Raw genomic sequence first — 27839 nt, 5'->3', positions numbered from 1 at the left:
CGAGCGCAAAGCGCGAACTGAATTTTTTCTAAAAATTTAGACCTAAGACAATACATTTTGTGCACTTAATTATGAATAGGATGGGTATCTTCCTTAATAAAATTATGCAAGCGCGAAGCACGAGCTAATAATTTTGATATTCCTAACTGGACACAAGTCGTACTAAGCAGTTTTACAGGATGGGTTTCTAAACAGTCGTGCGGGCCGAAGCGCGAGCTAAAACTTTTGATATTCTGACTTGAGAACTAGACATTCTGAGCACTTTTAGTAACCATGAACAAATTGGTTTCTAACTGAATAATTAAATTGATGCGAGCGCGAAGAGCGAAAATTTGAGATATTCCCCCCCTGAAAAGTGGACATTCTAAACACTTTTTTTTAAAACTATTAACAAAATGGTAGTTAAAAACAATTAATTGGTGTGAGCGCGAAGCGCGAGCTAAAATCTTTTGATATTTTGACCTGAAAACTTTACATTCGAGCACTTCATTTAATTATGAACAGGATGGAATTTTATGCGAGTGCGAAGATCGAGCTGAAATTTTCAATATTACGACCTAAGAACTTGATATTCTAAGCAATTTTTGTAACCGTGAACAAATTGGTTTCTAATGATATATTTTTGATTTTTCATATTCCTACCTGAAAACCGGACATTCTAAGCACTTCATTTAACTATGAACAGGATGGATATATCTAAACAGTATATGTGAGCATGAAGCGCGAGCTGAAATTTTTGATATTCCGGCCTAAGTACTGGATATTATAAGCACTATTTGTAACCGTGATTAAATTGGTTTCTAACTAATCAATTGACGCGAGCGCGAAGCGCGAGCTAAAATCTTTTGATATTTTGACCTGAAAACTTTACATTCGAGCACTTCATTTAATTATGAACAGGATGGAATTTTATGCGAAGTTGTTGGGAAAAGGGTAGTTAAAAGAAAAGATAAGGAAGATGATATGATTGTGCTTTGCTGGGGGATAGTCTATCCTTACTGTTGCTAATATTATATCAGTGCATAATTTTTTTAAGCGGCGCCTTTTCTTTTCTTTCCTTTATTTTTTCAAGCAGCGCCTTTTCTTTCTTTTACTTTTTTTTTTTTTGAGGGGCGCCTTCGGCGCCGCACAAATATTAGGGGGGCGCGCGCCCCCTGTGCCACCCCCTGGATCCGCCACTGTCTTTCTACTTCTACGATCCGATTGATTGCGCATGCATCAAAATGCACAATCAAGCTAAGCGTACACAGTACAATTAAGCGAACCTTCGCTTCACATGTCTACGTACGTACGTGTGCACAGTTTGCTAAGGCGGGTAATGCCCCGGGGTAATGCGCGGGGTACGCGGGCACCGATGGATGGACCCCAAGATGGACTATGAACGCCCGGACATAATCAATCATATTAGATTAAGAATGACTGGGCATATTTTCTAGGCCAGGGTTCGTGTAAACACAGTTTACCGGCCTCGTATTATTACAATTCAGTCTCAGCTGTCGTCCATCGCCATCGCCCACCGCGACCGGTCTCCGATAGATTCTACTCGCCTGTGCGTTTAACATACCACGGCTTTTACTTTAGGCAGACTTATCATCAGTTTATTGTTTGTTTTCCCTTTAAACTTAAGCAAAATGCCAGCAGAACATCATTTCAAAACAGGTAAGACAAAATATTGCATCTTACGTTAGGCCTAGGCCTAATCTAGATCTATCCACTTGTAGTCTTGTTCACAGTCTGCAACCATCCTGCCTGTGGGAAATCTAACTTATACAGGTAGAACTATAGTATTACTAATACTATTACTAATAGTGTACGTATGCCAATGCTGTACATAGCACACACTTTAAAAAATCATTAAAATATCACTTTTGTGACCAAAATTACTAATTTCCATACAGTTGCAATTTATTTTTCATTAGTAACTTGGGAATAATTTTTGTATTCACCAGAGCGCTCAAAAACTTGAATTTGGGGCATATTTGTGTGTACGCCCTCTATTGGTGGAAAGTAATATGGCAAGAAAATTTTCATTTTTCAATCTCTATTTTTAATTAAGAAAAAAATTATTTAAAGAATCAAATTTACATAAGAGCCAAGTTACATGATAAATAGCTGTATTGAAAACTGACAGTGTAAGAAAATCAAGCATTTGTCCCATAGACAAAGAGAAAATAAGCCAAAATTGCCACCCTTATTTTGCCACACATGGAGATGTAACTGAGAACAAGGTTATTATAATTTTATATCATAACCGTGGTCATTGAATGAGTGGATCTAGATGAGAAGAAAAATAGGTAGAGGGGTGAAAGGTAAGATGACTGATGGAACAGAATAGTAAAAGAAGGAAAGAGAAGAGAACAGCGTAAGAAGTCTACAGAGAGAAAATGGTATAATCTACTGCATGGTCTATATAAGTATTACATCAAAACTTTTGTAAATTTTGTGCTTTTGAAATTTGACAAAAGCACAAGATTTACCAGTACATGAAAATCAAAGACTGTAATTAAATAAGAGTATTAAAACGTAAGTTCATATGTAATTAAGTAACTCTGTTCCTACCTTAAAGTTATATTATAATTAAACATATTTTGATATTGCACACCGCTATATTGCCATCTTCCACTGTCGATTCACTCACCAATCCCTTCGCTCCAGCTTGTGTTTACAAAATCTTCTGTTAAAACCAGAACAGAATAAAGAATTAGGTCTAGTTCTAGTTATTTTCAGTAATACCATTACATTACATTACTATAAATATTATATAGCCTGATACACTTAAAGTACAACAACAACAATATCATTATAGTTCTTATTAATTTTACTATACATATTATTAATGTTATTATTTTTATATTATTATTATCATTATTAACATGATCAGTGAATTAATATTACCATTATAGTTCTTGATAGGCCCTGTCATTATTCTATCAATTATTATTATTATCATGGCGTACAAAATATGTTAAGTTTCATTGCAACTTAGCACAGCGTTGTACCACCAATCTATGAAGCAAGAACGAGATACATTTTGAACTATATTCTATACAGGACACCTAAGAAATTAACTGGTCCTTGTAAAATGACTAGAGTCTAGATTATCTAAAATGTAATGTTATGAAATTATTATCATTATATATCTATTATTATTATTATCATCATCATTATTAATATTGTTATTAGTACTACTACTTCTGCTTCTCGATAGTGTATTATTTATCCAAAAAAATTTCAAAACAGATCAAAGGTTACTGGTGTTAAACATCGGGCGTTGAGTTGTACAGTCTTATTGAGATGGGTACAAAAGAATTTAAAAATCTATTTGTAAGGTACTTTGAAGACATATTCCGGAATGCAGCCGTCTATATCAACTATATGCGGAGGGTATTTGTTATCTGCGAGAATGTCTTTGACCTTACTAATGACATTTCATCTGTAATCAGAGCAGTGGCGTACCTGTTATATTTCGTCAGGGGGGGCAAGCGACAAGGGGGGGGGGGCTGATAATCATTGCCCAAATATCAACTTCACAGTTTTTAATTTTTGAGCGAGGAAGCGAGCGAACATTTTTTCAATTATTATTTTGCCTTTTTACATGATGTGAAACATGCAGAAATTATACATTCGGTCATAAAATTACCAATACACAAGGATATATGGGCACCTCCAGTCCTCGTCGGCCCTGCATTTTGCAGCCCACCTCACCCCCCTTACACGTTTAGATGTGTAGGTCTGGCAGTGGCACTGAAGATGGGAAAGGTTACCCAGGGGGTGCCCAATAAAACAGTTTGGATCTTGCTACTACTGATATTTGCTACTGGGCGATTGCACTTTATTGTAGAAATTAATTATTTTTTGTATATCATTCCAGAAATAAAATGTATTGGATCGTGATCGATATTTTTCTAATCAAGTGGTAACTGCGATGTTTATATTAAAATACTTCTTTTATTCCTCTTTGAAGGTGTTTACATTATGTTCCCAATTCTGCTCATTTGGAGACGTTATAAAAGAGGTATTTGACATTGAAATCAGTTAAAAATAACCATATAAAAATAATAATTGCGAGCACAAAGCGCGAACTGAATTTTTTCTAAAAATTTAGACCTAAGACAATACATTTTGTGCACTTAATTATGAATAGGATGGGTATCTTCCTTAATAAAATTATGCAAGCGCGAAGCACGAGCTAATAATTTTGATATTCCTAACTGGACACAAGTCGTACTAAGCAGTTTTACAGGATGGGTTTCTAAACAGTCGTGCGGGCCGAAGCGCGAGCTAAAACTTTTGATATTCTGACTTAAGAACTAGACATTCTGAGCACTTTTAGTAACCATGAACAAATTGGTTTCTAACTGAATAATTAATTGATGCGAGCGCGAAGAGCGAAAATTTGAGATATTCCCCCCCTGAAAAGTGGACATTCTAAACACTTTTTTTTAAAACTATTAACAAAATGGTAGTTAAAAACAATTAATTGGTGTGAGCGCGAAGCGCGAGCTAAAATCTTTTGATATTTTGACCTGAAAACTTTACATTCGAGCACTTCATTTAATTATGAACAGGATGGAATTTTATGCGAGTGCGAAGATCGAGCTGAAATTTTCAATATTACGACCTAAGAACTTGATATTCTAAGCAATTTTTGTAACCGTGAACAAATTGGTTTCTAATGATATATTTTTGATTTTTCATATTCCTACCTGAAAACCGGACATTCTAAGCACTTCATTTAACTATGAACAGGATGGATATATCTAAACAGGATATGTGAGCATGAAGCGCGAGCTGAAATTTTTGATATTCCGGCCTAAGAACTGGATATTATAAGCACTATTTGTAACCGTGATTAAATTGGTTTCTAACTAATCAATTGACGCGAGCGCGAAGCGCGAGCTGAAAATTTTTGATATTTCAACTGAAAAATTGATGCGAGCGCTACTCGCGAAATTTTTATTGTTATAATTATATTCCCTAAAAGTTGTTCTCTAACTTTTTCCTGTCCCTGGTCAGCCCAGTCCGTCCTCACTATCGGTACAGAGAGCTCTAAAAGTTGCATTGCATAAAAATCACAATTTACCGATAAAAGTGTACAGTTTAATTGATTTGATTTGATTTATTTTCCGTTTCACAATTGTACATAATTATGATAAATATAACATAACAAGGTCAAAAGACATAATAAAATATATATAACATAATCTTGTCGGTAATTGACATTTACCGACAAAGATGGTGGAACTAAAAAACCGAATCAGTTTGAACAGCCATGTGTGCCTGACAGTTTATAATTTTTTCCGACAGTCTGCAGTCCAGTGTTTTGTTTTCCCCTTTCTCTTAAACTCTTTCTTCTTTTTCCACTTCCCCCTTTTCTTCTCTCTTTCCTCTTTTCTTTTTTCTTTCCCTTTTTTCGCTTCCTTTTTTGTTGTTGCTTGTGTCAGGGGGGGGCAGTCTGCCCCCCCTTAGGTACGCTAGTGAGAGTCTATTTTAGATTTGATTCCTAATATCTTACCAGCCTGTTTGATAAGTCTGTTAAATTTCATTGCATTCTTCCTCATCAGGGCAATAAACCCAATTATGTAGCAAAATAAAAACTCTGAAACTTCAAGCAAGTTAGACCCTATATTACATCGATTCGGGTAGACCGAAAGCTTCTTTCTCTGAATGGAATTGAATTGGTTAATAAAACAACATCAAACAGGCACCTTGTAGGCTGAAAATTTTCAATTTATGAATAAGAATCAGAATTAATATGAAAGTAATGCACAAATCAATATCATGGATCAACTTATTGTATTAACATAATTTTTAGTTTTTTGTTAAACATTGATAAAATGGAAATTATGACTGATAAACAATTAGTGAATAGGTTCTAATATATCTGTTTTATTCTAACTTGTTTGATATCAAGATACAGAAAAAAAGAAAAAGAGCAAATTGAAAAATAGGATATAAGAATATGAATGGAACTTACAGCAATAGTTACTAGACCCCTCTAATGTAAATTTTAAAAATTGTTGCATAGATCTAGATTGTATAGGAATTGATAGACCATTAATACTTTGAGTGAATTAAGAAGATCGTGATATCAGTAAAAATAATGTCAATAGGAATTATTCTTTCCAATTGTGAAATGCAACAACAGTAGATCTAATCTGATTAAGAAACACATTTTGCAGATAAACTAGTGTGGAGTTTAAGAATAAACCACCAGTTGTGGGGTGTTATAATAAACTAGTCTATGCTATGTGAAGTAATGTTCAAACTAAAGATGGGAAATAGAAGCTCACATTCTCACCAACAGAACAGCAAACAGAAAATATAACATTAACAAACTTAGGAGACAAGAATATAACTGATTTTAAAGGTATACTAGATTGAATAGAATGTAATAAAACACTGGGAACAATAATGAAGTAAGTTAATGAATTCAGAAAACATGTGATGCTATGAGACTGCAAGTTGCATACTAAAATCATAAAGTTTAATTTTAGCAAAAGATTATTTCTTTCTAGAAAAGGGTAGGCCTACAGTGTGTCTTATTCAGGAGGAGTTAGGTTATTGCACTTGATAATAATTTTTGAATATGAAATAATTCCTAATATTTATTAAACATGAATTTAATGTGATTCAAATACTAACATCACATGCTTGTCATTTGTTATTATTGCGCAAATCTAAATGTTTATGTTCAATCTTTACTGGTGAAATGAAATTACGATTGGAGAATGAAATTATATATTCAAAACAGTGGAGTGGAATGCATTCATAATTTCATTGCTGAGACGCCTAGAGATTCATAAGTATGCAATAAATAATCTTATATCAGTGGATATTGTAGACGAACAGTAAAAAGCAGTCCTGCATAGTGGGGTATCCAAGTGGTGGGAATAATGTAGATGCCAGAACGATCCACTGCGCAGGTACAGGAGGAAATCTTGATGCCTAGGAGAAGTCAACTAACCCTTTGTGTCACTCAGAAATATGACAGATGTGAAGTCTTCCAAAGCATGTTCACATGAGTCAATTATTGATCCCTAAGGATGATGCGACATAATATCCTCTCAATGTCATTGACTTGATTCATTGTTTTGTCGGTTGTTCTGCTGGACTCTGTCATGTTCACTACACCTCCATAGATTGACAGGGGACCAATTCACCAAAATTTTTGATTTTCACCGTTAATACAACATTTTTTATAAGAATATTTAGGTCTATGAAGAGTGATTGAAGTTTTGAAAATAATCTATACCAGTACTAATCAACATTACCTTGGTGCAATTTTATATTAAAAAAATAAGATTCATCAAAAATCAGAACCTCAGTTTTTTATGGGAATGATATATTAAGCAAAGGTCCCTTACACTGTGTGCATGATGATTAGCCATCTGTGTAGGAGGAGAAATCTAAAAAGTAAAAAAAAATGAAATTCCTCCAAAACAGACAAATTTCAGCTTTTGATAATTACTCTTAACTTAACTTTTTAATGTTAAGCGTGTCGTCTCGGGTTGAGTTTCTGATGATGCATCTCCCATAGGAACTCATTAGCACAGCTTTCCTCCATCTTACACCAAACCACAATCTACAACGGAAACATTTACATCTAAAGTTTAAAAGGACAAGTCCATCCCAACAAAAAGTTGGTTTGAATAAAAAGAGAAAAATCCAACAAGCATAACACTGAAAATTTAATCAAAATCGGATGTAAAATAAGAAAGTTGACATTTTAAAGTTTCGCTTTATTTCACAAAACAGTTATATGCACATCCTGGTCAGTATGCAAATGAGGAGACTGATGACATCATCCACTCACTATTTCTTTTGTATTTCATTATGTGATATATGAAATATTCTAATTTTCTCCTCATTTTCATGTGAAAAATGATTGATTCCTCCCTGAACTTGTGGAATTAGCATTATCTAGTACTATATGGTTCAGTCAAGTTGGCCCTTCTTGTCAAATCTGTAAAAAATGAAATATTGTATTAAAAAAAAAAAAACAAGAAATAGTGAGTGAGGGACTTCATTGACTGTCTCATTTGCATGTCACTGAGTTGTGCATATCACTGTTTTGTGAAAAAATAAGAAAAACTTTTAAATGTCACAACTTTCTTATTTTACATCCGATTTTGATGAAATTTTCAGCGTTATGCTAGTTTGATATTTCTCTTTTTATTCAAATCAACAATTTTCTGGGGTGGACTTTGCCTGTAAAGAGTTGAACTGTCATATTAGTGGCTGAGCTTGAAGACATTAGAAATTAAACTCAGGACCTCACAATCATGAGTCCACTGCTCTAAACAGTAACCACCAAACCATATTATCCTTTGATTTGACCAGGACACATCACCTGATCAAAATGAAATCTTAAAGTTGTTCAAAGAGAAATGCATTTGGGGGGGGGGGGGCAGATAGATATAGTTCTGGTAGCTCCATTTTCTTTTAACTCTTTCAAATGTCTTTTTTTGAAGGATTTCGAATGTACTGCTTGTGAAATCAACCCATCCCATTAACAGTGATTTGCATTTGAATCTGAGGTTTTATGGAGAAAAATATCTGTTATTTTTTAAAAAGTAATAAATTTTGTTGTAATTTCTTTTATTTTTGTCTCTTTTTCCCTCAGGAGAGACTCTGCCAGCCCTAAAGCCAGGGGTTCTTCGTCTCTACAGTATGGCCTTTTGTCCTTATGCTGAGAGGACAAGATTGGTATTGGCAGCAAAGGATATTGAGTAAGTAGCCTATATTGCAAGATTCCCCTGCCCACAATGGTTGACTGGTATGGTTTATTGCCATTTTGTCTACTGCCATGTCATCCACTCATCACTATGGTCTAATATCATTTTGTCTACCATCAGTTGGTCCACTATCCACATAGTTGAAAAATACCATTTCTTCCAATCACCATTTCATCTAATAGCCAGTTGGTCTAATAGCCATTTGGTCTAATTATATATATTTTTGCCAATGGGTTCATTAGCCACATTGTCCACTATAAATACATGCATTATCATTTGGTCTAATAGCCAACTAGTGCTCCATTGAATACCAGTACACAATACTCTAATATTTTCTGCGTTACAGGCGGTCATATCATGTGCTCGCCTTAGCAACACTCTTGTTAGTATATATATGGATCAATGCTGTTGTCTTTCATTAGTTAACCATATTTTGCTATCATTATATATGTAAAATTTTCTTTAAATCAAACTGGGGCAATAACTCAAAATAAAAGGATTTTTTTTTCAATTTTATTGCTTTTAACATTTCATTTTTTCCCCACCTTTTGTGTGCATGTGGGAAGGGGAGCCTGGATCTCATTCTCTCTACCCCCTGAATCCACCCCTGGTAGTAGTTTTCAAAATAATTTTATTACCAGTATCATCAATAATTTCAAGGTATTATCATTTCGCTCCCCTCCTCAGATAATGCAAAATATTTGTATGAGATGAAATGGCTATTGGTACGGATTGGCTATTACACTAAATGGCTATTGGACGATTTGGGAATTGGACGAAATGGTTATAATAATAACTTATTAGACAATTTGGTTGTTAGTCGAACTGATCATTGGACCTAATGGTTGATGGATAATTAGACAAAATGGCAATTGGATGAGTTGATAAGGAGATGTGGATATTGGACCAACTGAAAGTAGCCAACATAGCTATTGGACCAAAGGAGCATTGGACAAACTGATTAATGGGTGATATTTGGCATTAGATGAAATGGATTTAATAGACAAAATGGTTGTAGATGAATTGATTATAGACCAACTGGTGATTAAACAAAATGACTATTGGACAAAATAATAAATGGATGAAATATAAATATGTGGTTGACAAAATATTGATGGACGAAATGGCATTAAACAAAATGAAGGTAGACCATGTGGTGAGTGGACAGGATGGTTTTAAACGAATTGGCAATTTACTGCTGGTATGACTACAATGTTATCATGCAAAATTATGAAAAGTTAAAAATAATTTAGCAGCAGAGCCTAGATTGGATTTCATTTCAATCTGTTTCATTATAAAAATGAAAAATTGCTTTAAAATGTATATTGTAGGATATGAATAATTTATTTTTGTTTCGCCTGCATAGGAGAGCGAGACTATAGGCGCCGTTTTTCCGACGGTGGCGTCATCAACAAAGAAATCTTAACCAAGGTTAAGTTTTTGAAATGTCATAACTTAGAAAGTATATGGACCTAGTTCATGAAACTTGACATAAGGGTATTAAAGTATTACTGAATATCCTGCCTGAGTTTCAGGTCACACGACCAAGGTCAAAGGTCATTTAGGGTCAATGAACTTGACCATGTTGGGGGAACCAATATCGAAATCTTAACCAAGGTTAAGTTTTTGAAATGTTGTCATAACCTCGAAAGTATACAGACCTAGTTCATAAAACTTAAACATAAGGGTAATAGTGTATCCTTGTACATCCTGTGCGAGTTTCAGGTCATATGACCAAGGTCAAAGGTCATTTAGGGTCAACAAAATTTGATGTTGGGGGGTATTTGTGAAATTCGCATACATTCGTAATTCCGAAGCTTCGTTATTCCGAAGGTTCGGTTATTCCGAAGGTTCGTATTTCCGAAGGTTCGTAATTCTGAAGGTTCGTTAATCCGAAAACGAAATAAGGTTCGTAATTCCGAAGGTTCGTTAGTCCGAAAACGAAATGAGGCTCGTAATTCCGAAGGTTCGTTAATCCGAAAACGAAATGAGGTTCCTTAATCCGAAGGTTCGTTAGTCCAAAAACGAAATGATAAACGAACCTTATTTTGTTTTCGGACAAACGAACCTTCGGAACAACGAACCTTATTTTGTTTTCGGATTAACGAACCTTCGGAACAACAAACCTTATTTCGTTTTCGGATTAACGAACCTTCGGAACATCGAACCTTATTTTGTTTTCGGATTATCGAATCTTCGGAAAAACGAACCTTCGGAATAACGCCACAAATGTTCAGATTAACGAACCCTTTTACGTTTTCGGATTAACGAACATCGAGGTATAGGCAATTTACGTGTTTCGGAATTACGAACCTTCGGAATGAAGAACCTTCGGAATTACGAAGTGTAACCGTGAAATTGTCATAACTTTAAAACTTTATGGATCTAGTTCATGAAACTTGGACATTAGAGCAGCAATGTATCCCTGAATACCATGTGTGCATTTCAGGAACTTGGCCACGATCAAAGGTCATTTAAAGATTAATGAACTCTGGCCGTGTTAGGAATATGTGTTGAATTGGCATCATAACTTAGAAAGTTTAGGGATCTAGCTCATGAAACATAGACAGGGTAATCCAAGTATGAATGATTGTTTTGCACATGTCTTAGGTCACATGATCATGGTCAAAGGTCTTTTTGGGTCAATGGGCATAATATTTTATTATCATATTAGTGTTTTCTTATGTGAATAGTTATGAAAACGCAGTTCTTGTATATAGCGCATATCACATTATATTAATTCATTAGTTGTTTTCAAAGGCAGCACTGGTGCTATATTTAATTGCGTAATGCAGGGGAGACTGCCACAGGCGTTCCACTTGTTATCACAGTTATGTCTTTCTGATCAGTAGCTATATTTTGGGAGATATGACCTTTCATCATTTCAAGGACTAGATTTCTTTTTATACTTCCCCATTTAACATTCCACCCCTTACCCCTTTCACATGTATAGCTATGAGTTGGTGAACGTGAACACATACAAGAAGCCAGAGTGGTACTTTGACAAGAACCCTGATGGTCTGGTCCCAACTCTAGAATTGGATGACAAACTGATCCAGGAATCGCTTGTCACCTGTGAGTATCTAGATGAGGCTTACCCAGACACCCCTATGTACCCAGCAGATGCTTACCTCAAAGCCAGGGATAAATTATTCATTCAGAGATTTGGAAATGTAGGTATACAAGCTACATTAGCATTTCATTGTCTTACTTGAGAATTATATGATTTATGGATAAGATGCAGGTGCAGATCTAGCATTTTATCATGATGTATCCATTTTTGTATAATGAATATGTACTTTTTATACACCCGTCCTACGGGATGTATTATGGTATCACGCTTGGTGTCCGTCCATCTGTCTGTCTGTCCGTCCTTAACTTTTCTTTGTAAACATGATAACTTCAGTTTAACTTAACCTTAGCTCACATAATTTGGTCAGGTGTGTATGATACTAGCATGGATCCCAGCAAGTATATTGATTTTGAAGTTAAAATTTCAAGGTCATAGTGACATGTTTTCATCTTGCCTACTGCAGTCCTTGTAAACGCGATGACTTCAGTTTAACTTAACCTAGGCTCATATAATTGGGTTTGTATGATACTAGCATGGTTCCCAGGAAGCCTCTTGATTTTGAGGTCAAAAGGTCAAAGGTCAAGGACACACTGACATGTTTTCATCTTACCCTTCTGCAGTCATTGTAAACGCAATAACTTAAGTTTAACTTAACCTAGGCTCATATAATTTGGTGTGTATGATACTAGCATGGTTCCCAGGAGGAAGCCTATTGATTTTGAGGTCAAAAGGTCGAAGGTCAAGGACACACTGACATGTTTTCATCTTACCCTTCTGAAGTCTTTGTAAATGTGATAACTTCTGTTTAACTGCTAGGTTGAAATGATGATTTTTTTTAAAAGGATCGCGCTTCGTAATCGCATCATTTGTTAAGTGCTATCCATATTGACTTCTTAATTTTCCATACACAGTGCTTGAAATAGTGCTTAAATCGACCCTTTACAGATAGTTATATCAATTTTTCAGCTCGCTCTCACGCATTATTGATTTTCATAATAAAAGAAATGTAACTAGTATGCCAAGACTTTATGTCTAAATCTCAAAAACACGCGCCCACATGTTTATATAGATACGCAGTTTGTTCTGTATTCAAAACATGCTTATATTATCCAGTTTCATATCAGAATATACAAGTTTTTCGTCTCGCGTTTCACACTCGCATTATTAATGGAGGAAGATACCTACCCAATTACTCATCCTTTTCATGATATATAAAACATCAATAGAGCGTCCCGTTTTTTTGCTCAAAATATCTTCTTCTTTTTTCGGCTCACGCTTCACGCTCGCATTACTTGATTGTTGAAATATGTATTGTTTTCATGGGTAACTGCAAACAGTCCTTAATGGGTCTCTTTTCGATCAGGCAGAACGTATATTATGAATTTCTGCCCGCAGTAATTATTTAGTTACATAACACAACTTGTTCACGATCACAAATATTGCTCAGAATGTTCAATTTTCAGGACAAATTACATGAAATTTAAAAAAACTTAGCTCGCGCTTTGCGCTCGCACTATTTAATTAGGGCTTATATGACATTATTTTTTATTTGTGTTTCGTAAGAATAAAGCTAAGAAGTGGCTGTTAGGACTGCCCCTTCACCTTTGAGCGGCCGATCAGGGTATAAAAAATTTCGGCCCCCCACCCTATTGGCGAAAGCTGGATCCGCCCCTGTGATACTAGCATAGATCCCAGGAATTGTATTGATTTTGAGGTCAGAAGGTCAAAGGTGAAGTCGCCACCTCCCTTTTTTCTTGCTTGAACAATAACTCTGTTTTCCGCGTTACAGGTGGGCGTATCATGTGCTTGCCTTAGGACACTCTTGTTTATATACAGGAGGGGTCTTCTACATTACTAGTTATTTGGCTTCTTTTTTTCGCTGGGTCATTTAATATCTTATATTTTGTCATGATTCATGCTTATTTGTTATAAAAGATACATGTAATGCAGTGCATGATTTATCTATCATACATGTAATGGTAATGAGATAATGTGCTATCTAATTGAGTAACATGTGTGCTCAAGAGATATTTCTGCTTCTATTTCAGTCCATTCCAGCCTTTTATCGCTCAGCAAAAGAGAAGGGAAAGAATGAAGAGTTAAGAACTACACTACTCAAACATATGAACTCGATTGAAGATGAGCTGCAGAACAGGGGAACACCCTTTTTCTTTGGTAGGATCTATTTTCCCTTATCTTGCCAAATTCATCATTCTCACTGGATTATACATAGTACTTGGGGAGAGTATTGTTTTCTCTTGCATGCTAAGAATTAATAGCCTAAATTCACAAAGGTAGCTTTAAGTTCTCAGATTGAAGCCAAAATATTGGAGAAGGAACCAATAATGAATACCCACCTTAGTCCAAGCAGTTAAAAAATTCAAGTTCATGGCTATAAATGAATTGTTACATGAAAGTCGAAACCTAAAAGTTCATTAATGCCCAATGTATAGTAAATAGTATGAGTGCTAAATTAATTCAATTCAATGCAATTCAATTGCCTTTTCAATATAAATGCTAAATTAATTCAATTAATTTTAATGTAAAATTATCCTAGGACATAATTACAACACATACACAAATGCATGTCAAGTATGTAATTTACCAACACTTGAGGAGAGAAGACTGACACTGTAAAAAAATTTGCAAAAATCACTTTCAACTCACCCTCTTTAAGAAACGGCTACCTCGGAAAAAAACATACAAACATATCTCTTCGTCGTAAAAACAACTATCAACAATTTCCAATGAGAACAACAAGATTTAAAAACAGTCCTTTGCCTTTTTAGGTTGACATAGTCAACAAAAGATTAGTGTGCTGACCAGGAAAGGCAATGCAAAATGGTCATCCCCACCCCACCATACAATTATTTTTGTCATTTAAATAAATGTCGGTCTCTTCTCCTTCAAGTCTGCCATTATCATGTTACATTCTTTCATTCATTTATTCATTGCCTATTATGCTTTATCTAAATTGTAATAACCTTTAAATGTATAGCCTTTTTAATGCATTTTACTATGTTTTTTATTATGTATTTAATTGTGCCGACACCAACTTGTAAACATGATTTTTCCAGCTCTTGCTGTTTTTTCATGTATGATTGTTAACATGTTTGATTATCAATATAGACCATGTTTGAATTAAGAACAATTAATGCATGAAATCTGCCTCAAGCATGGTTCCAGATATGGATATGAATATGGATATGAAACTTCATTCAGGCCAGTGTGTTTCTTTCAATTTATAAGTACCATGTGAGAGTATATCATTTCCTATTAATCTTATCTGTCATAATTTGGGGGTTTCTTGTCCTTCATTCAAATATAGTTGAACAACTCATTGCATTTGGATATCATTTACTGGTACCAGAGTTTATGACATTAGATATATTTTGCAATACTTGTAGTCACGTGGCAGAGTCAGGATTTGAAAATAGGGAGGATGCATATGTTTTTTTCTGTCACCTGCATTACCTATTGGCTAACCTGCATAGCAGAGTGAGACTAGGCGCTGCTTTTTTGACGGCGGTGGCATGAACATCAAATCTTAACTGAAGGTTAAGTTTTTGAAATGACAACATAACTTAAAAGTATATGGACCTAGTTCATGAAACTTGGACATAAGGTTAATCAAGTATTACTGAACATCCTACCTGAGTTTCAGGTTCTTATGACTAAGGTCAAAGGTCATTAAGGGTCAATGGACTTAGACCATGTTGGGGGAATCAATATCTTAACCTAAGGTTAAGTTTTTGCAATTATATCATAACTTCGAAAATATAGCCTATGTACCTAGTTCATTAAACTTGGCCATAAGGGTAATCAAATATTACTGAACATCATGCCTGAGTTTCAAAGGTTTCGCAGCCCATCAGAAAATTATTTTACTTTTTTCCAGTCGGAAAATCAGGGAATTTGTTGAAATATACTTCAAATCAGGGCAAAATGCCTGAAATGAGGGAAAAATCAGGGAATTTCGATCGGCCCAAAAGTTGAAAGCATGGTAGTCAGTCAGACTCTGTTATATTTTGTGGCATATCAAAACAACATCCATTGAATAACTGGTTATGGTGGTAATAATTAGTTTTATATTACTGTTTTTATACTGAAAATACATATTATTCACTGCAACAACTTAGAAAACATGCAAAACTGGGAATGGGTTTAAATAATTATCAGGAAATTTTTAAGCTTCATTAGGGAAAAATCAGGGAATTTTGTTTTCTTGAAAAGCTGAGAACCGTGGTTTCAATTCACATGACCAAGATCAAAGGTCAGTTAGGGTCAATGAACTTTGACCAAGTTGGGGGTATTTGTTGAATTACCATCATAACTTTGAAAGTTTATGGATTTTGATTCATATAACTTGTACATAAGAGGAATCAAATATCACTGAACATCTTGTTTGAGTTTCAGGTCACATGACCAAAGTCAAAGGTCATTTAAGGTCAATGAACTCTGGCCATGTAAGAGGTAATTATTAAATTGCTGTCATAACTTTCAAAGTTTATGGATACAGTTTGTGAAATGTCAAGTCAAGTATAACTGACAAGTCATAGGTCTCATGATCAAGGTCAAATGTCATTTAGGGTCAATGAACGTAGTATTGTATCATATGAATGGCATTTTTTGTGAATAATTATTTTATAGTAGTTTTCAAAGTCAGCACTGCTGCTATATTGAATCGCGTAATGCAGGTCAGGCGCTCCACTTGTTTTCTTTAAGTATAGAGGTGCTTAGATCAGAATCTTCATACATATTTTTTACATCTTTCTTGTTTAATCTGATTCTCAAAAATAAGAGAGGATGATTACTCCAGCCTAAATCTGACTGATAAACAAAACCGGGGGTAGGTGTCCTAAAAATTATCTTAGTCATCAGAAATGAGGTGCCCTTATTGACTTGAGAATGATCCATTGACACAATCTTGTATACTTAGCCAACCTTCAAAATATGTTATGAGATTAACAGTAATGAAGAGAAAAGATGAGATAATTTTCAGAATACCAGCCCAGATCAATTAGAGTGTTGAGGATTATAAATCAGGAACTGGTATTTCAGCTGTTACTTTCATTCTCATCATATGCAGGTTCTTCACCAGGTATGGTTGACTATGCTATCTGGCCATTCATCTATCGAATCCCTTCCTCTATGGCTCTTGGATCCGGTGGTCTTCCAGAATCATTGGTTTTATTGCATCAGTGGATAGATCGAATGCGTAAACATGAAATTATAGCTCCTAGAATAATGGAAGATGAAGCTTTGGTTGAATTCAGCACTCATTACCGTACACCTGGGAGTAGATTTGATGAGATTCAAACCAAATCTGTCAAGTAAATTAAGAGTGACAAAAGTATTGTAATTGTGGAATTTTCAGCCAGTCTAACAATTCTGAAATATAAAAATGAAATGACATAGTTTTAATTATGAAAATGATAAAGATAAACCTTGTCATTGATGTTCACCATTCCCTTGAACTAAAAAGATTAGGGTCCAATAACAGAAATTGGTTTTCGTATTGAAGTAAAAGATTATGTTTGAAAGCAAAGACCTTTGCATTTAAGATTTACCTGATTACATAAATAAGCATATTTTTTTTAGAAAAGGCAATTTCTATTTTTAGTGGGTTGTATTCAGTGACAGATCCTAGTAGTGTCTGCCCCCTCAAATTTTCACAGTATAGGTTATCCCCTCTGCACTGTAGTGTTATTCTTGCTTCATTTGCCTACTAAGAAAACAGTTGAAAATACATTTTTTTATCTTTATGAATTACAATAATCAATTTAAAAAACTTGTATGCTTTGAAATGTACTATATCCATAATTCCTTTGTTTCTTAGCAATGTTTTAATGATATGAATGTTAATAGATTGATATTTGCTATTCTCATGGGCATATATAATTAATGATCAAGATGTATTCATGTGCCTGATTCATAAATCTGTTTAAAAGTTACAGGCAACAGGTGGTCCTTTCTTGTGGTAAGTGATACACACCAAATATGTATTGGTGTTGATGTAAAAATAGAATAGAAATATCACTGAAGAAATAAGAATTGAGAAAATTCCATCAAAGATTAAAAAGTTATTCGAATTTTGATTATTTCATTTGTGACGTCATAGATTATGCGAGAAACTTTCCTACATATCGTATGGTAAAAAAAATTGTTGAAATGTAATTTTCTCAGAAAATTGAAAATGGTTTTTACTGTATCTATAACAATATACAAATCATTTCATACCCGTTCCTAAAGGGACAACAAATAGTATCTTTGCTGTGAGTATTGGGGCGTTGCAAGAAACTTGCGATCAGTTGCAAGTCTATTTTCAGTATCTAAATCAATCATAGGTATTGCAATTAATTACACATTTTTCAACTGATTGCTAATCTGCTCCATGAAACAAGGAGTGTAATCTGGGGCCTAACCTACAAAGAGTTGCGATTGATCAGATCAATCGCACTATATGGAAAGCCAGCAAAGTCAACATGTAAAATGCATGTTTTTTCAAAAAAAATTCTAGATATGATGTATATTCATAAATTTATTGATTTCTTGACTATTTTTGGTGTGTTTTCCTTTGTTTTCAATGCACATTTTGCAAATTTCCTGTAGAAAAAATTATGACACAGATGGATTTCCATAGAAGTACGATTGATTGGATCAATCGTAACTCTTTGTAAGATGGGGCCCAGATTTGCTACAGCTATAATTGTTGCAAGAAAATATTTGCAATTAATTGCAAATATTCTGTTGCAATTTTACAATGGATAGATCTATTTTAGCTGTAGCAAATCAGATTAACCTTCTTGTTTCAAGTTTGCAATTAACTGCAAGATATATGATTGATTTAGGGACCAAAAAATAGACTTGCAATAATATTGATCGCAAGTTTCTTGCAACACCCCATAAGACAGTGTGCTTCTGAATTACTTGCCTAGTTTTGAGCGCTAGTAAGCGTCAGAATGTGATCGCGCGGAATTGTTAATGCGCTATTATGCGCAATGCTCATACACATTCTCTATCCGTCCTTGGACATGAATCCCAAGGTTTCTTACCATGTCTGCGGAAACATCAGGGTCGTGCCTTTTGCTTGTTTTGTTGCCGGGTGCTGCAACTGTTTTTCGCCTTGCTCTCCTTTTGATAACGGGTAAAAATCTAGTTTTATTAGCCAGTAAAATTGTAAATTTGCCCCTGTGTTCACTCTGTAGAGTCCCCTGAACTTGCGTTTGATGAAGGTAATGATGATGATGATGACAATGATAAGCTTGATGATGAAGATAGTGGTGATGATGATGGTGACGATAATGATGAGGGTGTTGGTGTTGGTTATGCTGCTGATGCATGATGATGATAATTTTGATGGTAACGATGATGGTGGTGATGTTACTTATGCCTTATGCTGATATCGATGGATGGATAGGCCTAGATCTATATCATTTTTCTCATGGCTATCCATCTTGGCAAACCAACATCAATTAAGAAAATTACTACCGGGTATTGGGGTGTTGCAAGAAACTTGCGATCAATTGCAAGTCTATTTTTGGTCCCTAAATCAATCATACGTCTTGTAGTTAATTGCAAATAGTAATTGATGGCTAATCTGCTCCTTGAAACAAAAAGTTTAATCTGATTTGCTACAGCTAACGTTGATCTATATCAGTTGTAAAATTGCAATAGAATATTTGCAATTGATCGCAAATATTTTCTTGCAACACCGAACACCGTTCCACAAGGGTTATTAAAGTATTTTCACAAGATTTCACTACTCAGACGCTCTCTACAACATACCGATTCCTTTGGAAATGCAAGTCAACTCATATTATAATGGATAGCTGAAAGGTTTTTTCGAAAGGTGGTGGATCATTACAAATATTTCGTTTTAACAAAATCCGGGAAGACGCGGCTGTTTTTATTCAACGATTTTCGACAAAGGCTGTTTTGTCATTAAATGACTTTTGACAAAAGATTTTCCGCGTTATAGAAAGCATTAGCGTAGTGATTGCGAAATGACCTATTTCGCATGAAATTAGACATGAATCAGAGGGTGGAGCATTTTCGTTATAAAGAAAAGCGAGTATGCTGTCGGAGTACGACATTAATGTTCGTTCAAGAGGCAAACAATCATAATCTTATTGATATACGTCTGTAAAAACTCTCTTATCAAATGTCCGGAAAAAAACTTGTAGTGTCAGACTACTTTGTTCATCCTTTTTTTAAGGTAATTTTTCGTTGGCCAGGAGCAAGTCGATCGGATGGGAGCACAATGTGATGCAAGTAGAATCATCAAAACAGAGTTTGCTTGATATTGTCATCCTACGTTCTAAACGAGACACTGATCAGAAATCTGAAGACAAGGAAATTGTGCCCCCAGTCCACGTTATACCACCGAAAAGTTACAGATCTTATGTGAGAGAAATTCTATTTTTTTTTTAAATGTTAGAAATTTTTACATGATAATAATGTAACTTTGCAATGTTCTTTGCGACATCATTTATTTAATGTCATAAAACCTACTTAAGAAGGGGAAGGTAGAATATAACTAGGGATTAGACAGAAAGTATATCGCACGTTTTTTATGCATTTTATGTTTGCAGTAAAGGCATACATTGTATACTATGATGCTATGATAGTTGGAGTGGCAAAAGCTTCATTAAATTTAACTTTAGAATCATTCAAAGAAAGAGAGCTTGGTAAGAATTTTGACAAGAAGAATGAAAACAACCAGTGTTTCTTCCTTACAGGGAACATGGCGAAGGTGGACCAAATTCAAGTTCAACTTCCTTGAGATTGGGATCCTCATTGTAGCCGTCATCAATATCTTAATGATCATCTGCATCTTCAAGTCCTGTTGTAAATGGTTTACTAAAGCAGAGAAAACTGTTGATTTCAGCAAAAGGTATGGAAAGAAATATTTGGGAATCCCAGACGATGAAGAAGATGAGGAGGGGGAAGAAGGAGAAGATGAAAGTGACGACGATGATGATAACAGTAATAAAAGCTAAATAGAGTTATAGTTTCACAGTATGTGTTGTGATTTTTTTGCATTTGCATTGTTTACGAATATGGTAGAGAAGATTAAAGGACAAGTCCACTCCAACAAAATATTGATTTGAATAAAAAGAGAAAAATCCAACAAACATAACACTGAAAATTTTATCAAAATCGGGTGTAAAATAAGAAAGTTATGACATTTTAAAGTTTCGCTCAATTTCACAAAACAGTTATTATGCACATCCAGGGGAGTGTTTCATGAAAGGACTTGTCAGACATTTTATCCGACAAGCACTGTTTTATCTGACAGTTACCATAGTAACAGTGCCTCTTAGCCAATCAGAATCAAGGAAAGTTGTCAGACCTGACAACTTGGGTGCGTTTATCCGCCACTTTTTTACCCTAGAATCATGATCTGAATCATGATTCAAATCACGATTCTGCAGAATCACGATTGCGTTTAGTCGAAATTGAATATAATCATGATTAGAATCACAAACATGAAACACGAAAAAAGGGGCGTTTGGAAAGACGTTTCTGCAGAATCACGTACGAAAATGTTCGAATAAACGATATCGTGATTTGAATCATGATTATATGACCTCACTGTGTCGGGCTACTTTCGGTTTGACTCTTGCCAAGCTCAAGGCTCTCTATATGCTCATTGTATGTACATGATTATGTACTACGCATGCATTTCTTGTCATGTTCAAGTTCTGTGTTGGTCATCGCATCGTCCACTACTTTTCATTTTTTGGTCATGTCTTCAACTTCAAGTTCTAGTAAATGAATTAACTGGACAGACAATGATATCAGTTGTTGAGTATACACTATACAGTATCAATAGTAAATTGGATCTACGCTGAAATTCACTTCCGAACACCATTTTGGATAAACTAACAAGATGAATAGAAGCATATTGACCCTATATGATAGAAGTAAACAAAATGAGGTATAGACTGAATTCTGGAAGCAAAAGATTTTTCGAGAGCCGAAACACGTGCGAAAAACTTCCTCTGTCAAACTGCGCACTAGTGATGCGCACTGGATTGGCCCGAATCTGAGGAGAAACAGCATTGGAACGAAGGTCGTCTAAACGCTGATTCTGTGATATCGTGATTCAGGTTTGTGTTTTGAATCATGATTCAAATCATGATTCAAATCATGATTCTGGCTTGAGGTCGCATAAACGCAGCCCTTGTCAGACGAAAATGTTGATGAAACGCTCCCCTGGGGGGCGTTTCATGAAAGGACTTGTCGGACGTTTTATCCGTCAAGTCCCATTTTATCCGACAGTTACCATAGGAACAGTGCCTCTTAGCCAATCAAAATCATGGAAAGATGTCAGATCTGACAACTTGTCGGATGAAAATATTGATGAAACGCTCCCCTGGTCTGTATGCAAATGAGGAGACTGATGACGTCATCCACTCACTATTTCTTTTGTATTGTATTATATGAAATTTTCTCATTGCCAAGTGAAACAACGATTAATTCCTCCCTGAACATGTGGAATTAGCATTGTTTAATACTATATGGTTCAGTCAAGTTGGTCCTTATTGTCAAATTTGTAAAAAATGAAATATTGTATAATTCAAACAATAAAAAACAAAAGAAATAGTGAGTGAGGGACATCATCGACTACCTCATTTGCATACTTGTCACTAAGTTGTGCATAATTTATAACTGTTTTGTGAAAAATAATCGGAACTTTAAAATGTCATAACTTTCTTATTTTACATCCGATTTTGATAAAATTTTCAATGTTGTGCTAGTTTGATTTTTCTCTATTTATTCAAATCAACACTTTTCTGGGGTGGACTTGACCTTTAATAATTATGCAAAGGCATATTCGAATGAGAGGGAATGAATGGAAAAAGAGGAATTGAAATCCTTGGTTCAACCTTGCCAAAAGGCTTAAAAGTCCAGTTGGGCAATACGGCTGTACCCTGATATTTTCTGGTTTTGGGGCAAATTGTTTAAAAGATGTGGAGTCAAAAGAGTATATTTTAAATTTCTTAGGAACGTCTCATGAAACAAAATAGGCAATTATTTTACTGACTTATAAACTACCAAAATCTTAGCATCTGATTGGGTCAGAGCAAATTGTTTGTGGAAATCACGGATTATTAATTTTGTTTTATGAAAGACTCCTCTTGTTTGCAAAGTCTGGAAAAGGTCCCACGGTAAATCAACTTTGAAGAAGTGCCTGACGTGTGATTGGTTGGTAGGTTCAGTTTCTCAGTATGTTCCTCATCCCCTTGCTAAAAAAAATCCCTTGGCATAAACTTTGCTTCTTGTAGTCATAATTTATATTGGCTGAAGGCCCTTTAACATAGTATGGTTACAATTTGAAAATGCTGTTTATATGTTTAACCGCTTTGGTTAAGGCCGTCACCTATGAGGCGCCGAATGTACCAATATTATATAGAACAATTATTTGTTATATAATCATTATTTATTAAATAATAACTATTATTTATATATAATTTACATTTTATTTGTAAATAACTACTATTATATAAAATATCATTTCTAATTATTTATATATAATTCCAAGTAATACTTCATTATTTGTAAATAATAATAGTTCAACATTCCATTATTTATAAATAATGATTATTTGTTTTTCATTATTTATAAATAATGATTATTTGTTTTTCATTATTTATAAATAATGATTATTTGTTTTTCATTATTTATAAATAATGATTATTTGTTTTTCATTATTTATATATAATGATTATTTGTTTTTCATTATTTACAAATAATGATTATTTGTTTTTCATTATTTATAAATAATGATTATTTGTTTTTCATTATTTATAAATAATGATTATTTGTTTTTCATTATTTATAAATAATGATTATTTGTTTTTCATTATTTATAAATAATGATTACTTGTTTTTCATTATTTACAAATAATGATTATTTGTTTTTCATTATTTATAAATAATGATTATTTGTTTTTCATTATTTATAAATAATTTGTTGAGTTTTCCATTATTTATAAATAATGATTATTTGTTAAATAATGAAAACGTCTACTTCATTATTTATAAATAATTTTTTCGAGTGCACCATTATTCTCATTATTTATAAATAATCATTATTTAATGTTCGAGTTTTCCATTATTTATAAATAAAGATTATTTGTTAAATAATGAAATATCTACTTCATTATTTATAAATAATAATTTTGTTTCAATATCCCATTATTTATAAATAATCATTATTTATAAACAATTTTTACAGTTTGCCATTATATACAAATAATCATTATTTATATACAAATAACCATTATTTATTAAATAATGCCATTATTTATTAGATAATGCCATTATTTATTAAATAATGGAAAACTCGCTATAACATGCAAATGTGGGACCGCCCATGATATGAATATTCATGATGCGATTTCCTTTTTCGTGATTTTTCTTCACAAATTTTTGTACATTTCCTCTTCATAATGACATTTCTTGAAGCAATTTTCTAGGGATATGGTCTGATTTTAATATTCTTCATTTTCTATATAACTTCGTCTTCGTAGAAATATCAAAAAGTGTAATTTTATACGATTTTTCCTACAGTTCACAATCCCCATAGGCGCGCGTGTACGGTAGGGACAACCGGTGAATCGACGGAGTGCTCTTCATCGAAATACTACGTTGGTTGGTCCCCGGAAGTGGCGGGCGGAATTTAGCCCGAATCCTCGATGGAAGTCGATCAAGTGCATATGAGCTGAGAGAGTGAAATATCAGTGTACTTGTACAGGCCCTTCTACTTTTTATAAATATTTCTTGTTGCTTTTTTTGTTAAGTTAATTTTTCCTGGTGTAGAGATAAGTTTCAGTTCTAATAATGCACTTCAAATACATTTTGGAGTGTCTGTTTGAGGCGTTTGGGGCGATTTCACCCTGGCCCCAAAATGCTCGCAACGACAATACGCGCGGGGGCATGATGACCCCTAAATTTTTAAAAACTTATTTTTCTATTGAAAATTATCACAAAATTCACCAAAAGTGTGCACGAAAGCCTTCGTATTTCACTTTTAAAACTCCAAAAAGTGCCCAAATGACAAGCTTGGTCGCTTCGCTGTGTCGCTTTCAACTTGAGAACGTTTACGCGTCTGCTTCCCCCCCCCCCCTCCTCCGAAAGAAATTCTGTATACGGCCATGCTCTAAAGAGCCTGGCACATTGATTTATGTATACTTCATTTTCATTATTTTTATCTCATTATCATCATGGCCTTACGCATAATTTTTTCCGGGGGGGGGGGGTGGGGGGAGCAGGACGCGCGTAAACTTTCTCATAAAAATCTTGAGAAAGCGAAGCGACCAAGCTTGTCATTTGAGCTTGGTCGCGTCGCTGTCTCGCTTTCAAGATTTTTTTGAGAAACTTTACGCGCGTCCTAGCTGCCCGGCCCCCCCCCCCCCGGTAAAAATTCTGTGTAAGGCCATGATGATAATGTGATAAAAATAATGAAAATGAAAAGTACATATAAATCAATGTGCCATATGCTCTTTTGAGCATGGCCGTTCACAGAATTTCTTTCGGGGGGTGGGGGCAGACGCGTGTAAACGTTCTCAAGTTGAAAGCGAGACAGCGAAGCGACAAAGCTTGTCATTTGGGCTTGGTCCCGTGGCTGTCTCGCTTTCAAGATTTTTTTGAGAAAGTTTACGCGCGTCATGCTCCGGCCCCGGCCCCCCTGGAAAAAAATTCTGCGTAAGGCCATGTTAATAATGAGATAAAAATAATGAAAATGAAAGTATACATAAATCAATGTGCCAGGCTCTTTAGAGCATGGCCGTATACAGAATTTCTTTCGGAGGAGGGGGGGGGGGGGGGGGAGCAGACGCGTAAAACGTTCTCAAGTTGAAAGCGACACAGCGAAGCGACCAAGCTTGTCATTTGGGCACTTTTCGGAGTTTTAAAAGTGAAATACGAAGGCTTTCGTGCACACTTTTGGTGAATTTTGTGATAATTTTCAATAGAAAAATAAGTTTTTTAAAATTTAGGGGTCATCATGCCCCCGTATTGTCGTTGCGAGCATTTTGGGGCCAGGGTGAAATCGCCCCAAACGCCTCAAACAGACACTCCAAAATGTATTTGAAGTGCATTATTAGAACTGAAACTTATCTCTACACCAGGAAAAATTAACTTAACAAAAAAAGCAACAAGAAATATTTATAAAAAGTAGAAGGGCCTGTACAAGTACACTGATATTTCACTCTCTCAGCTCATATGCACTTGATCGACTTCCATCGAGGATTCGGGCTAAATTCCGCCCGCCACTTCCGGGGACCAACCAACGTAGTATTTCGATGAAGAGCACTCCGTCGATTCACCGGTTGTCCCTACCGTACACGCGCGCCTATGGGGATTGTGAACTGTAGGAAAAATCGTATAAAATTACACTTTTTGATATTTCTACGAAGACGAAGTTATATAGAAAATGAAGAATATTACAATCAGACCATATCCCTAGAAAATTGCTTCAAGAAATGTCATTATGAAGAGGAAATGGACAAAAATTTGTGAAGAAAAATCACGAAAAAGGAAATCGCATCATGAATATTCATATCATGGGCGGTCCCACATTTGCATGTTATAGCGAGTTTTCCATTATTTAATAAATAATGGCATTATTTAATAAATAATGGCATTATTTAATAAATAATGGCATTATTTAATAAATAATGGTTATTTGTATATAAATAATGATTATTTGTATATAATGGCAAACTGTAAAAATTGTTTATAAATAATGATTATTTATAAATAATGGGATATTGAAACAAAATTATTATTTATAAATAATGAAGTAGATATTTCATTATTTAACAAATAATCTTTATTTATAAATAATGGAAAACTCGAACATTAAATAATGATTATTTATAAATAATGAGAATAATGGTGCACTCGAAAAAATTATTTATAAATAATGAAGTAGACGTTTTCATTATTTAACAAATAATCATTATTTATAAATAATGGAAAACTCAACAAATTATTTATAAATAATGAAAAACAAATAATCATTATTTATAAATAATGAAAAACAAATAATCATTATTTGTAAATAATGAAAAACAAGTAATCATTATTTATAAATAATGAAAAACAAATAATCATTATTTATAAATAATGAAAAACAAATAATCATTATTTATAAATAATGAAAAACAAATAATCATTATTTATAAATAATGAAAAACAAATAATCATTATTTGTAAATAATGAAAAACAAATAATCATTATATATAAATAATGAAAAACAAATAATCATTATTTATAAATAATGAAAAACAAATAATCATTATTTATAAATAATGAAAAACAAATAATCATTATTTAAAAAAATAATGAAAAACAAATAATCATTATTTATAAATAATGGAATGTTGAACTATTATTATTTACAAATAATGAAGTATTACTTGGAATTATATATAAATAATTAGAAATGATATTTTATATAATAGTAGTTATTTACAAATAAAATGTAAATTATATATAAATAATAGTTATTATTTAATAAATAATGATTATATAACAAATAATTGTTCTATATAATATTGGTACATTCGGCGCCTCATAGTCACCCCACCAATTATTTTCAGACTTTTAAGCAACTATTTTAAACAACTCGTTTAAACTTTTAAACAATATATTTTTTCTGTTTTTTATTATAATCATGTAAAACATAATAAATGTCAGCCTGATGAGACCATTGTTTCGCCATTACGACACATGATTGGAAAACGCTAAAAGAAGTTATTATAATAAAATACCACATTTCATGTGTATTGCAAATGTTTTGTTTATTGAGATACTCCATTCAAAGTAAATACGAGTTGGTTGACTAATGGCAGGGTGAAGACCGAAAGATTTTATATTTAAAAAGGAATGTATAGTGTTTTCGTCATCTTTTTTTTTTTGCTTCATTACAATTTAAATATAGATATTATGCTACGTCAACGATTAATCAATTTTGAGCTTCCGAGTGCCTGTGGAATTAATTGGTGTCCCA

General features: G+C 33.9%; 1 protein-coding gene across 1 annotated transcript; it reads left to right on the top strand.

Moving 5' to 3' along the window:
• Positions 1-1186: 1186 nt before the first annotated feature.
• Positions 1187-17909, top strand: LOC129256146 (glutathione S-transferase omega-1-like). Its single transcript, XM_064097618.1, has 5 exons — positions 1187-1659; positions 8627-8732; positions 11692-11911; positions 13860-13986; positions 16901-17909. The coding sequence occupies exons 1-5, from the start codon at positions 1632-1634 to the stop codon at positions 17146-17148; spliced, it is 729 nt and encodes a 242-aa protein (XP_063953688.1). The 5' UTR covers positions 1187-1631; the 3' UTR covers positions 17149-17909.
• Positions 17910-27839: the final 9930 nt, after the last annotated feature.

This window comes from Lytechinus pictus, chromosome 3 (genome assembly GCF_037042905.1).
Source record: "Lytechinus pictus isolate F3 Inbred chromosome 3, Lp3.0, whole genome shotgun sequence".
Classification (NCBI taxonomy): domain Eukaryota; kingdom Metazoa; phylum Echinodermata; class Echinoidea; order Temnopleuroida; family Toxopneustidae; genus Lytechinus; species Lytechinus pictus.
This window is presented reverse-complemented; position numbering and strand designations above follow the sequence as displayed.